At 38.6% G+C, this 13,161-nt stretch overlaps 1 protein-coding gene across 2 annotated transcripts in view; it reads left to right on the forward strand.

Annotated features, from left to right (window-relative positions):
* The window catches only part of Ptp69D (Protein tyrosine phosphatase 69D), a 976,604-nt gene that overhangs the window by 118,834 nt on the left and 844,609 nt on the right, over positions 1-13,161 (forward strand). For both annotated transcript variants that reach the window (XM_068226166.1, XM_068226167.1), the window contains one exon: positions 10,899-11,034. In XM_068226166.1, the coding sequence (XP_068082267.1) occupies positions 10,899-11,034 (136 nt within the window). The remainder of the gene's footprint in view (positions 1-10,898; positions 11,035-13,161) is intronic.

Consider the following 13,161-nt stretch of genomic DNA (forward strand, 5'->3'; position numbering starts at 1 on the left):
CAAAAGCAGTAATTGCACCTGTCTATAAGCAAGGGAACAGGAAGGATTGCAACAACTATCGAGGTATCTCATTGATTAGTATACCAGGCAAAGTATTCACTGGCATCTTGGAAGGGAGGGTGCGATCAGTCGTTGAGAGGAAGTTGTATGAAAACCAGTGTGGTTTCAGACCACAGAGAGGCTGTCAGGATGAGATTTTCAGTAATGCCAGGTAATTGAAAAATGCTACGAGAGGATTAGGCAGTTGTGTTTGTTTCGTTGATCTAGAGAAAGCATATGACAGGGTACCGAGGGAAAAGATGTTCGCTATACTGCGGGACTATGGAATTAAATTTAGATTATTAAAATCATTCAAAGGCATTTATGTTGACGTTTGGGCTTCAGTGAGAATTGATGGTAGAATGAGTTCTTGGTTCAGGGTACTTACAGGGGTTAGACAAGGCTGTAATCTGTCACCTTTGCTGTTCGTACTTTACATGGATCATCTGCTGAAATGGCAGGGAGGGATTCAGTTAGGTGGAAATGTAGTAAGCAGTTTGGCCTATGCTGACGACTCGGTCTTAATGGCAGATTGTGCCGAAAGCCTGCAGTCTAATACCTTGGAACTTGAAAATAGGTGCAATGAGTATGGTATGAAAATTAGCCTTTTGAAGACTAAATTGATGTCAGTAGGTAAGAAATTCAACAGATTTGAATGTCAGATTGGTGATACAAAGCTAGAACAGGTCGATAATTTCAAGTATTTAGGTTGTGTGTTCACCCAGGATGGTAATATAGTAAGTCAGATTGAATCAATGTGTCGTAAAGCTAATGAAGTGAGCTCACAGTTGCGATCAACAGTATTCTGTAAGAAGGAAGTCAGCTTCCAGACAAAACTATCCTTACATCGGTCTGTTTTCAGACCAACTTTGCTTTACGGGAGCAAAAGCTGGGTGGACTCATGATATCTTATTCGTAAGTTAGAAGTTACAGACATGAAAGTAGCAAGAATGATTGCTGGTACAAACAGGTGGGAACAGTGGCAGGAGGGTACTCGGAATGAGGAGATAAAGGCTAATTTAGGAACGAACTCTATGGATGGAGCTGTACGCATAAACCGGCTTCGGTGGTAGGGTTATGTGAGGCAAATGGAGGAGGATAGGTTACCTAGGAGAATAATGGACTCGGCTATGGAGGGTAAGAGAAGTAGAGTTAGACCAAGACGACGATGGTTAGACTCGGTTTCTAACGATTTAAAGATAAGAGGTATAGAACTAAATGAGGCCACAACACTAGTTGCAAATCGAGGATTGTGGCGACGTTTAGTAAATTCACTGAACGCTGAAAGGCATAACAGTCTATAATGATAATGTATGTATGTATGTATGTATGTATGCGAGTCTGAATTTGAAATCTCTTCTAGGAGTATATTTATGTTTTCAGTAACCTTATTAGTGTTGAAGTTAGGGTTCTGTTTTTTTTATCTATTTCAATATAAATGAGTTAAAGAATATTCATTAGTTTACCTTTATTTAATGTGTGTAAGATTGTTAAAACTTTCTCTACTATGGTAAATTTATGATTTAAGTCTGTCATGTGCAAACTCATGGCAGAATACCTATTGTGTGTCTCTGCTTTGATGTGTTCTGGGTATAGTATTGAAAAGTTTCTCCTGTTTGTACAATATAAGAATTTTTGCAATCTGTGCATTTTAGCCTATATATTCTGGAATTTAGGTATTTTTTTTTAAATTTAGGCTGTGGTGGTTATAAAGTAATTGTTGGTTAGTGTTGTATGTTTCCCATACACAAATCAGGACAAAACATGTACTAATTAGACATTAAGCTAAGTTCAAAATTAGACAATAAGCTATGTTTATGTAATCATACAATAGCCATTAAAAGCATTGGAAGGTGAAAATCATCTCTTAAAAACAAAGTTGAGTTAAAAACCAATGTGGAACTACACAATGAAATTTGTAAATTGTTAATATGATTACCACAATGAAGATCTTTCCATATGTTAACACCTAGGTACTCCCTCTTGAACTATACTGGATCAGACAATACTTCATTTACTCTGATTTTCTGAGATCTTTTTTCCATAAATATAGACACCCTTTGAATAACTTAGTTTTCTAGTCCAATAGCCATCATTTTCATCAGTAGTGTCCCATGGTGTACCCTGTCAATAACCTTGGGTCGGTCAATAGTGATGGAGGCCATTTGACCTCCTCAACCTAAAATATCTGCCATATCTTACTGGAATCTGATAAGTGGAGCCAGTCAGGCAAAAAATAAAGAAAGAAATAAATAAATAATACAGTAACATCGTTGATGTACAGTTAGGGCTGTCATCCAGGTGGCAGATTCCCTATCATTTTTTTACCTTCATCATCATCATCTGCAAGTTTCAGTTTTTTACCTTATCTTTCCTTAAATGATTTCAAAGTTCTTACATATTTATTGAACATTTCCATTGATACATTTTTCCAATCCCTAATTTCTATGCCTATAAGTGAATATTTGCCCCAATTTGTCCTTGTGCATTCCAGCATTATCTTCATACTACTTTCTTTCTTACCTTGAAAAGCTCCACTCTAGCTTATTCGTTTACCAACAGCTTGGGACATCTCCTTACTCCCAAGTCATCCTAGGCCGAAGTTTGTAACATTTTTATAACACTAGTTAGTGGCATGTAAAGCAAATAACATTATTAATATGACCCAGAACAATTTGTGCTGCCTTCCTTTGTGTCTTTTCCAGTTCTTGTATCAAGTTGGTGTTATGCATCGCTTGACCAATACCAAAATTGGTTTTTTGTATTATTGCTCCATCTGGTAGCTATTGGTGTAAGCTATGTATACCCAGTACTTTATTGTTCCGACTTTTGTTCTCAGTATGGTTTCACGGGATTGAATTTTGACCAAACGCCAACCCCTCAATGTTTAAATTGAATTTTTGCATCAAGCGACTAACTGCCATTTCTGGTTCTGAATTACACATCAAAATTGCAGGCATTTGTGAAAGAGAGTTCTGGAGACAAATACGATCAATATAACACATGATATGGTATTTTATGGAATATCATCCTGTACTTAAATGAGCAATAAAATGTATTAAAAAGTACCATATTCTACACTGCACTGAACTTTTAAAAGTCAGACTGAATTACTAAATGACAATTTTGTTGGTTGGTAAGTGATGCAAAACAGAAAGCAAAAGGAACACAGTAAAGAATATAATGACCAAGTGCCCATTATATCAGATTACGTGAATATATTTAAATACCACTCATTTTGTCCGGCTACGTGGCTAAATGGTTAGTGGCTTTTGGTGCAGGTGTCCTGAGTTTGATTCCCAGCTGGGTTGTGGATTTTAACATTCATTTGTTAATTCCGATGGCTTGGGGGCTGTGTGTGTTTTTCTGCATTTTTATCACTAGATATCGTCATAGGTATGGCCCCATCCTCACTGACACGCAGGTCGCCTATACGGCGTCAACTCAAAAAGACATGCACCAGCCCTTTTTGGAGGCCACACACCATTATTATAATACTACTAATTTTGATACATTAGCAGGAAAATTAATGTTATCTTCATTTCGGTATATTAATACTGTACACTTAACAGGAAAGATGAATTAATACAAGGGATTTTGTGTTTGTATAAATATCTCAGAATCTGTTACTGGTATATCAAGTGGAACTATGCAGGAATAAAGGTCCTGGAAAAAGATGATGGAAGCATTACTTGGAATGACAAAAGTTAATAGATGATATGGGGCAGTATTTTGAAAATTTATTTAAGGTTAAAATTTAAATATCACTGGATGAGTTGGCTATGCGTTTAGGGGCGCGCAGCTTTGAGCTTGCATCCGTGAGATAGTGGGTGCGAATCCCACCGTCGGCAGCCCTGAAGATGGTTTTCCGTGGTTTCCCATTTTCACACCAGGCAAATGCTGGGGCTGTACCTTAATTAAGGCCACAGCTGCTCCCTTCAAACTCCAAGGCCTTTACTATCCCATCATCGCCATAAGACCTATCTGTGTCGGTGCGATGTAAAGCCACTAGAAAAAAATTTAAATATCAAACAGGAGACCACAACGAAAGAAAATATTCAAAATGTGGTGCCCCCTACAGTGTAACATGGATGGAACTGGAAAATGCCCTTAAGTATATGGGGAATGCCTAGGTGGTAGGCATAGATGTGGTAGGTGTTCCCATGATCAAGGCTGCTGGAGTGTAAGGATAGCAATGGTTGTTTGGAGTCCTAAACTCCATTTGGAAAAAGGAAAAACTACCCAAAGACTGGATTAAAGGAGTCATCATCCCTCTATTTAAGAAAGGAAATAGACGGAAACCCAGCATCTACAGAGGCATCACTCTTATCTCATGGACTCAAAATATGGAATGAATCTTAGAACAGAGATTCAGAACCATCGTTGAACAACAGCCTGAAGAGTAGCAGTATGGTTTTAGAAGGGTAGGACAAAAACAAATATAATTATTTCTGTAAGGATTATCATGGGGAAGCATTGGGAATATGGAGAAGATCTCATCTTCATTTTCCTAAATATCGAGAAGCCTTACGACAATATACGGAGAAAAATCTGGGATTGCCTTGAGAATAGATCTATATCATGTACTTTAATTATTAAAGTCAAAGTGCTGTATGAACATTGACAGAGTTGTGTCCAGTCAGGCCATGGATATTCAGAGTGGTTTGAGACTATTCAGGTTGTACAACTATTGCCAATTTCATTCATCACTGTAATGGATGAAGTAATGAAAAAGAGTTAGGAGACTCAACAACTCTTGAGTTTAAAGCTCTTGTCTTTGCAGATGATGATGTGATATGGGGTTATAATGATGGCGAAGTATAACAGAAGCTGAATGACCAGAATGCAATATTCAAGCAATTTGGTCTCAAGATGAGCAAGTCCAAAATAGTAGTGTTGCCTGTTATTCAACAGAACGTCTGTACTAACATCACTCTGGATGGATCAAAGTTGGAACAAGTACTCCATTTCTGCTGTCTTGGCAGTGTAGTAACAACAGATATTCAATCATCTTCAGAAATTAATACTATAGTACAGAATGGAGCACAGTTTTATCATCTTGTGAGGAAACTTCTTTGGGTTAAGCAGGTTCCATTAAGATCAAAATTAATACTCTAGAGAAGCTTCTTTGTACCTGTTAACCACATATAATCTAAAGACCTGCATCCAAACCAAGAAATACCAACAAACTACAAGCAGTGGATATGAAATTCTTAAGAACTGATTCAGAAAACAAGGAGGGATAAAAAAAAAGAAACAAGATCCACCATCTTGTCCAAGTGCAACAACCCATTACCGAGATCTGTATTGAAGCCAGGCTGAAATGGTTTGGTCATCCCAATAGAACTGTACCCACGAAGAACAGCTAGCGTGTGGTTTGAGAAGTAACTCGAAGACAAAAGATCAACAGGTCACCCAAGGAAGAAATGGATTGATCAGATTAGAAATGATTTAGCGGGGTGATGTCTGGATTTGCGGCAGGTTTTGGTAGAGGACACCTACATGGACAGAAATAAGTGGAGAGCGTTCATTCACTGCACCCTGGAAACTTCAGTGGGTTCAAAATGATGATGATGATGGTGACGATGACTCACTACTCATTCAGAAAGTATGTTACAAAAGGCCATTTCAACACAGTGTTTGAGGATTAGGAAGCCCTGATGCTGCCCCATGTCTGCCCAAGGCTGGCCCGCTACTACTCTCTATCACTGCAGCTGTGGTAATGAAAGAATGTACTCACTGGGTTGGTGATCTTCCCTTTTTAGCCAACTTTACACAGCATTTGAGTGATTTAAATGATTCTTTGTAAGGCAAAAATGTGTTGATTGATGCTGTGTGGGACACAATTTGTGCTTTTAAGATGGAATTTTCATTATTGGAAAAACAGTTAAAGGAAAGAAATTTTGAAGAATTCCCATTTTCAAACACACGTGACTTGTCTGTAATATTGATAGTTACTGAGAAACCCTAAAACATTTTGACAGTGGTTTAGAAATACAAGGCTTCAGTGTAACACAGTTTTGAAAGATAGGTATTTACAGTATTCCAGGCTGCCTCCTTGCATTTTTTAAGAATGTGGAACAAAAGGAGTTTCCGCATATCCACGTAGACATGCAAATTAGTTACTGCGTTTGGTTCTACATACCTTTGTGAACACACATACTCAGTCATAAACCTCAGTAAGAGTAAAACTAGGTCATGTTTGATGTCCTACCGGGAGCTGAGTTACAAATTTATTATGCTCATTTTTCCCCGACATCACGAAGTTGGCGAAATTAAAGAAATATCAGGTGCCATCCTAAATGCATAAAATAGAGTAGTTTTATTTTTATATATATTTTAAAGGCTGATTTTTGTAATTCTTGAATTCTTTGTATATCTTATCATGTGTGCTGTCCATATACCTCACTCCCCTCAGTATCTCGCTTGCTGTCTCTCTCTCTTTCCTTTGGAGCTCACTGTCAGCAGCCCAGGGCTGCCCACTTGGAATGGGCTGTGTTATGACATGTCTGCAAATTTGACCAAATCTTGCCAAAGTCTATAAATATTTTGAGAGAGGATAAAAAATTGATGACTGACGAGTGCGTGGAAGTTTGAGATCATTTACCATCATTGCGGGCAAAGAGTTTTTTAAAAATATAATACAAACATTCATTAAAATGGGCAAAACAATGGCTTGGAGGATGTTAAAAATGTTGTACCTTCCCGAGTCACAGTCCCAGGAAAGTACAAAACTAGTTCAAATATTCACAGTGCGTTGGAAGATCTTTTGAAAGTTCTAGGTTTTTCTCATGAAGATATTTGCAAAATTACATTTGTAACAGACCACAGGAACAATATTTTTAAGGCCCTCAGAATATACAAATGTCTTCCATGCCTGGCTGATATGATTAATATGGTCCTTGAAGTACGTTTGCACAAAATTTTTTTTGAGAGACAATTTTCCTGATGTGTCAGCTGCTGTATGTGATAGCAAACAACTCTCTAAAACAGTATATTTCCACTCTGTTGAATAGCTACTTTGCCATGCTGCAGTCGGGCCACTCCCAGACAGATGCCACGAAAACTGTTGTGGCCCCTCTGATAAAATGCCAGATTGTGATCAAGACATTATTGGCTAGCTTATAACATTTCTGTAGTCACTTAAGGAAGCCATAAATGATATTGAGGGTGATCAGGAGCCAAACATACATCAGGCCCTCTTGTGGTTTTATACCTTAAAAGTCCATTGTACTTACTGGATAATGATGAACAGGAGTTAAATCCCCTTTCTTTTAAATTTTGGTGGGGTCTCCTTGTGTCTAAGTGTAAAGATGTTTTCATAATTAATGTATTTTCAGTACTGGAAACTATTAAAACAAGCTGGTGGTGTCTTCCTGTAACAGAAAATTGGAGTTGCTCTGTTACATAAAATTACAGTATTTATAGTGCCTAAATATCTATCACACATTAGAAATGCCGGCGAACAAATGTGTCTCTTCAAGGCAGCTCGGCAGATGTGTACTGAAGGTATAATTCCGAGGTTATTTTTTATTTGAATTTCATTGATGCAAATTAGATATTTGTAATATTCTAACATTATCGTAAGAAGTTAATAAAATTTGAGCATATGTATTTTCAGAGCAGCTGCCCAATCACAATAGAAGAGAATCCCCATCCTCTTCAAATGAGTAAGACTCGGGGCAATGTAAGAAAGCTAAAGTTGACGATTGGGCAGAAAATTTCCTAATGCTATATTGCATTTCCTACATATATTGTCTCTTATTACTCCAATTCTATGTAGATGTTTTTTCAGATGGCAATGTCCTGTCAACAGTCCTACTACCCATTTTATATTTTCTCTGCTGAGTTTCAACAGTTCTTTAGTATGCTTCTAGTTTGGTCTTTCTATCAGTTCCTTTGCAAGCCTGCATTCTGGAGTATTTTTCCAGTTCTCCATCTGTTTCTTTTGTACCCATTTTTGTATGTAGTCAGGCTTGTCTGTAGGAAATCCTGCATACAGGTTCTGGGCCTACAAAATATGTTTCTCCCCCTTTCCTGGCCAGTTTATCTGCCTTTTCATTTCCTTCTATACCTGCATGTCCTGGTACCCATAACATAAATGTTTATACATTTCTAAAGATTTGAGTGTCATTTGATAAAATCTGATGATGTTATTTCAAGAACTAAACATGTCATTCTATTTTAATTAAGTTGTTTGATTTTCAAGTATAATAACCAAGTGAGTTGGCTGCGTAGTTAGGGGCATACAGCTGTGAGCTTGCATTCAGGAGATAGTGGTTTCAAACCCTGCTGTTGGCAACCCTGAAGATGGTTTTCTATTGTTTCCCATTTTCACATCAGGCTGTACCTTCGTTAAGGCCATATTCACTTCCTTTCTAGTCCTAGCCCTTCACAATCCCTTCGTCACCATAAGACCTATCTGTGTCGGTGCGATGTAAAGCAACATTAAAAAAAATATAGTTTTGGCAGATTGAAGAACCTAACAGTTAAAAAAAATAGTGTATTATGGATCTCATACTTTTACCCTCCTGTGCATGGATGTGAATAGCCTTCCTGAAGAATGAATTACATAGCAAATACTAATACCATACCAACATAGAAGTCCAGTAAATGTTTCTCATTCCTATTAGGTTTCAAATCCATTTCCTTCTCGTATCCTTGTATTCATTTCTGCCCACTGGGCAGGTTCGATCCTGACTCAGTCTGGTGGTGTATGTAGGCCTCAGGATAATGAGCTCTCTTGCTCTGCCACTTTTCCAACATCCTTGCACGGTCACTTGGGCCTGTGTTATGGCCGGATGCTGTTTCTGGCACTACCCTCTGTAGAGGGATGTATTCACTATTGCATTTTTTTTTTTTGTTTTGGTTGGTAGTGTGGTTGTATGTATGAAGTATGTTGGACTAACACAAACTCCCAGTCCTCGAATCAAAGGAATTAACCGGACGTGACTAAAATCTCCATACCGACCGTGAATAAGACCTGGGACCCTCTGGGCCTAAGGCCTCAACGCTGACCATTCAGCCAAGAAGCCGGTCAGGATAGTGAGCTCTCATGAACACTATGCTAACTTGGCTGTTGTCCATGACAGTTACATTACTCAATGCCTTGTACAACTTGTATGTCTCAATATCATCATATCGTACAATGATACTGTTAAAGTCTTAATGTCAAAAACTACCAAATCTCTTATTTTAGTTTTGTACCCAAGGGAAACTGTTCAATGCTATAATTTTCCTGATGATTTAACACACTGTACATTCCACCCTACCTCATTTCATACCTGTTGAAAGAACCTTATGATCTCTTCTCTCTTCTTTTCATCCTCTTTCTTACTCATTCACATCCTATTTGCTGGTTCATTCAGTTCTACCATCATCCTATCATATACTCCATGAAAATAAAGAATTTTCACATGACCACGAAGTAAAATGATTATCCAGAAATAGTTTTCCTCATAAGACGAAGGTCCCTGCATATTAGTTGATAATACCTTTTTTATTATTCCATTCCACACACCTTCAGGTACTTTTCTACATGATCCCCATGCTTATTCAGAGAGAGTGGTAGAACTACCGCCAGCCAGAAGACTGGGTGAGTACTTGCATTTAAACGGCAGTATGGGGCCTCACAGCATCATAAATAGGGAGTACTCCTGCGTACATCAGGCTATGGTGGTTATATTGGATTGCATGCTCAAGTTTTTTCGTTGTAAGACAATATGAATCTGAGTTGATTGTCTCTCTTTGTGGTATGAAGTCCACCAGCAAAACACTGTGCCCATCACAACACATTGTTGCTATAATCTTACGGGTTGAGAATGACAGTTTGAACTTCAGTTCTGCCGCAGATGTCGCACTCCATGATTGCTGCTAGGTTTTAGGTGTCACATGAGATACCCATGTCTCATCCCCTTTGATAGTGTAGTCCAATAATTCATTCCCTTCCTGATGGTACTCGGTTAAAAATGCCCAAGCACTGGCACATCTCTTCATTTTATGTTCCTCCATCAGCATATTAGAAACTCCACGATTGCAGAGCTTCCTGAAGTCCAAGTTTTCTGACATAATTTTGTAAAGAACAGACCTTGATATTTGTAAGAAATGCAAAGCCAGTGTGGAAATTGTGAATTGTCAGTTTTCACAAATGTTGGTGTCTAGATGATCAGCCAAAATGTGGTTTGTCGTGCGCACTTTCCCAACTGTTTTTGAGTAATCTCACCTGCTTATGAACCTTCTCTTATACGCAGCATTGTGGCTGTAAACTTAGATCTGGTGATGAATTTTCGCTGCTGTAACATTTCTTGCTGTCAAGAACAGTATAACTGATTTGATTTTACATGTGACAGGCTGCTTGATTGTCTTTGAACAGTTTCACGACAGTCCAAAGTGCACATACTGAACATGTGATTCGAAATGGCATCTATTTGTGGGCAAGGAATGCTTGCAGTTGCAGAAATACAGCTGTGTAGGATTTCAAAAGATATGTCCCTCTTATCTACATAGGGTTCAAGTAATATTTTAACTCTTTAACAGTTTAGGGAGTGCTGGTGGATGCATATTCTTGGCTGCCCAAGGATGTGGAAAGAGATGGCTTGGGATGTGTTCACACAGAAGGAAAAAAGGCTATGAAAGGCATTGGGAAAAATAAAATAAAGAGCAATCTATTGTATTTGAATGTGCTTTTGTCTGAATTTAGAACTTTTCAAAGTCCATATTGGGTTATTTCTTAGATTTCTAAGTTGAATATCTGAAACCTTTTTCTTTAATGTTCCGGTTGCAAAATTCATTTCTATGTTAGTCTAATATAGAGATGCATTATTTTTTCAATGCTTGCTTTTTCTTTTTCTTTTTTCCAGTCTTGCCGGCAGTAATAGGAACCCAGTTTGACCGTGTGAAAATTGATAAGCCAGCAACATTGCTGTGCAATTTCACTGGCTATCCATTAGATGATTTTAAATGGCTGAAGGTTGGGGAATCCTTGCCCCTAAATCAGTAAGTTTAAAAAAAAAACTTCCATAGCTCATAATATACTGTAAACGTTTTGTCAGTTCTTTTAATTGACAGTTTTCATATTCATTCTGCTATATTACCGTAATATACCATATTGGCCTAGATTTTTGGAAGGTACTTAGAATACAAATTACAAAATTATTTTCAGTACAACATATGGAAGCTCCCCTATAACTAAGATAATTTAACAAGTCCTAACCACACCCGGGCGACTGGATTGGACATTGATGATGATGATTATGATGATGAATAAGTCCTGAAGGAAAATGTGAGAACAAAGGTTTTTATGCAAAGTATTGTGGGCTTTGCTCAGTTTAATTATGTAAAGCTCATGGAGAAAATTTGTTGGTGTAATCTGACAGTAGGCATTGTGCAGTGGTAGTGCAATTTCGTAAATACAATCCTGAATGCCGTATCATTTGTTTGTCACCCTAGGCTTGCCTTTTAACTCATGCCACCTCCATTGCCTTCATTCTAAAACAATGGCTAGGCAGGCATTTTTAAACATAACGATTATTAATAGAAATGAACATAATGTTTTATTCTATTCACCCTAGCGACTAGACTGTCTGTTGAATAAATCAGTTACCTTTGCCTTAAATGACAGATTTTGGAACCTGCTGGCTGCAGGATGTGTTTTTAAAGTTGTTGCCTTTGTTTAACGGCCTTGGTGTAGACCATCATGCATTTCCGAAGGAACTTGAAATGTTCTCAAAAGTCATAACAGTAATATCAAAAGTGATTGTTTTGTTGTTGGTTGTTAGACATTATCATAAAAGGAAATGACAAAGTCATGGATACAGTACGCACAATAATGGGCTATCAGCCGGGTCGCTTCTATACTATGTTTCTTAATGTACCGGTAGTTGCTGAAAATCGTGTTCTTTACTGGAAGATTGAGGTCCTCCAGTGGGTGGGGGACGCAGACGAAGAATACATCCACGGTATCCCCTGTCTGTCATAAGAGGCGAATGTCCGGCTCCATGGCTAAATGGTTAGCGTGCTGGCCTTTGATCACAGGGGTCCCAGGTTCGATTCCTGGCAGGGTCAGGAATTTTAACCATAATTGGTTAATTTTGCTGGCACGGGGCTGGGTGTGTGTGTCACCATCATCATTTCATCCTCATCACGACACACAGGTCGCCTACGGGCGTCAAATCGAAAGACCTGCATCTGGCAAGCTGAACTTGTCCTCGGACATTCCCGGCACTAAAAGCCATACGCCATTTCATAAGAGGCAACTAAAAGGTGCGTCCAAGGGATGATCGGATTAGAACCATGAGACTACTTGTAATTAGTACCATCACGCAGGGAGCACCATGGGCTGCTTTTACTTATGCATAGTACCACTATGTTGGGTACACAATAGGTTTGTGATTAGTAGCGATAGTGTGTGCTTCCGGCTGGGTGTTACAGTACCTGTGATTAGTACCACTATATGAACGACACCATGGGTCTGCCTTGCCTATGATTAGTACCCGTACCCACTATGTGAGGAACACCACGGGATAGTAAGAGTCCCTGTGGTTAGTACACTTGTGTGAGGTACACCATAGGTTTGCGTTGCCTGAAAATGGCGCCACAATGTGAGAAACACCATAGGTCTGTGTTACATGAACGCATTACATTACCTGTGAGGAGTACCGCGAGTCTACGCTACTTGTGATTAGTACCGCAACATGACAAATGCCATGGTTCTACTTTCCTAGCGATAAGTACCATAATGGGCCGATGACTTGGATTTTGGACCCCTTTAGACTACAAGCATCATCGATTCAGTATTGTGCTTTAGAAGTAGTCCCTTGGTCTGTAATACTATTGTTTAATGCTTGTTTCTGGAAATGTGCAGCATTGTGGGTCGGATCCACTGATTGTTTTAAATTCATATCCATCCATTCACTCTTCGTCCTCACATTTTGACTTCTGGTCAGTGGAGGATTTTAGACTTTTAATTTGTCATTACATTTCGTCTCATTTTGTACCATTAGGGGCTGATGACCTCGATGTTAGGCCACTTTAAACAACAAGCAGCAGCATCATCATCATCAGATTATGAGCTGCAATCTATTCACTTGTGTTGCAATCGTGAGGATAGCTTTGTACTTTAGT

Source organism: Anabrus simplex, chromosome 2 (genome assembly GCF_040414725.1).
Source record: "Anabrus simplex isolate iqAnaSimp1 chromosome 2, ASM4041472v1, whole genome shotgun sequence".
NCBI classification, from domain to species: Eukaryota; Metazoa; Arthropoda; class Insecta; order Orthoptera; family Tettigoniidae; genus Anabrus; species Anabrus simplex.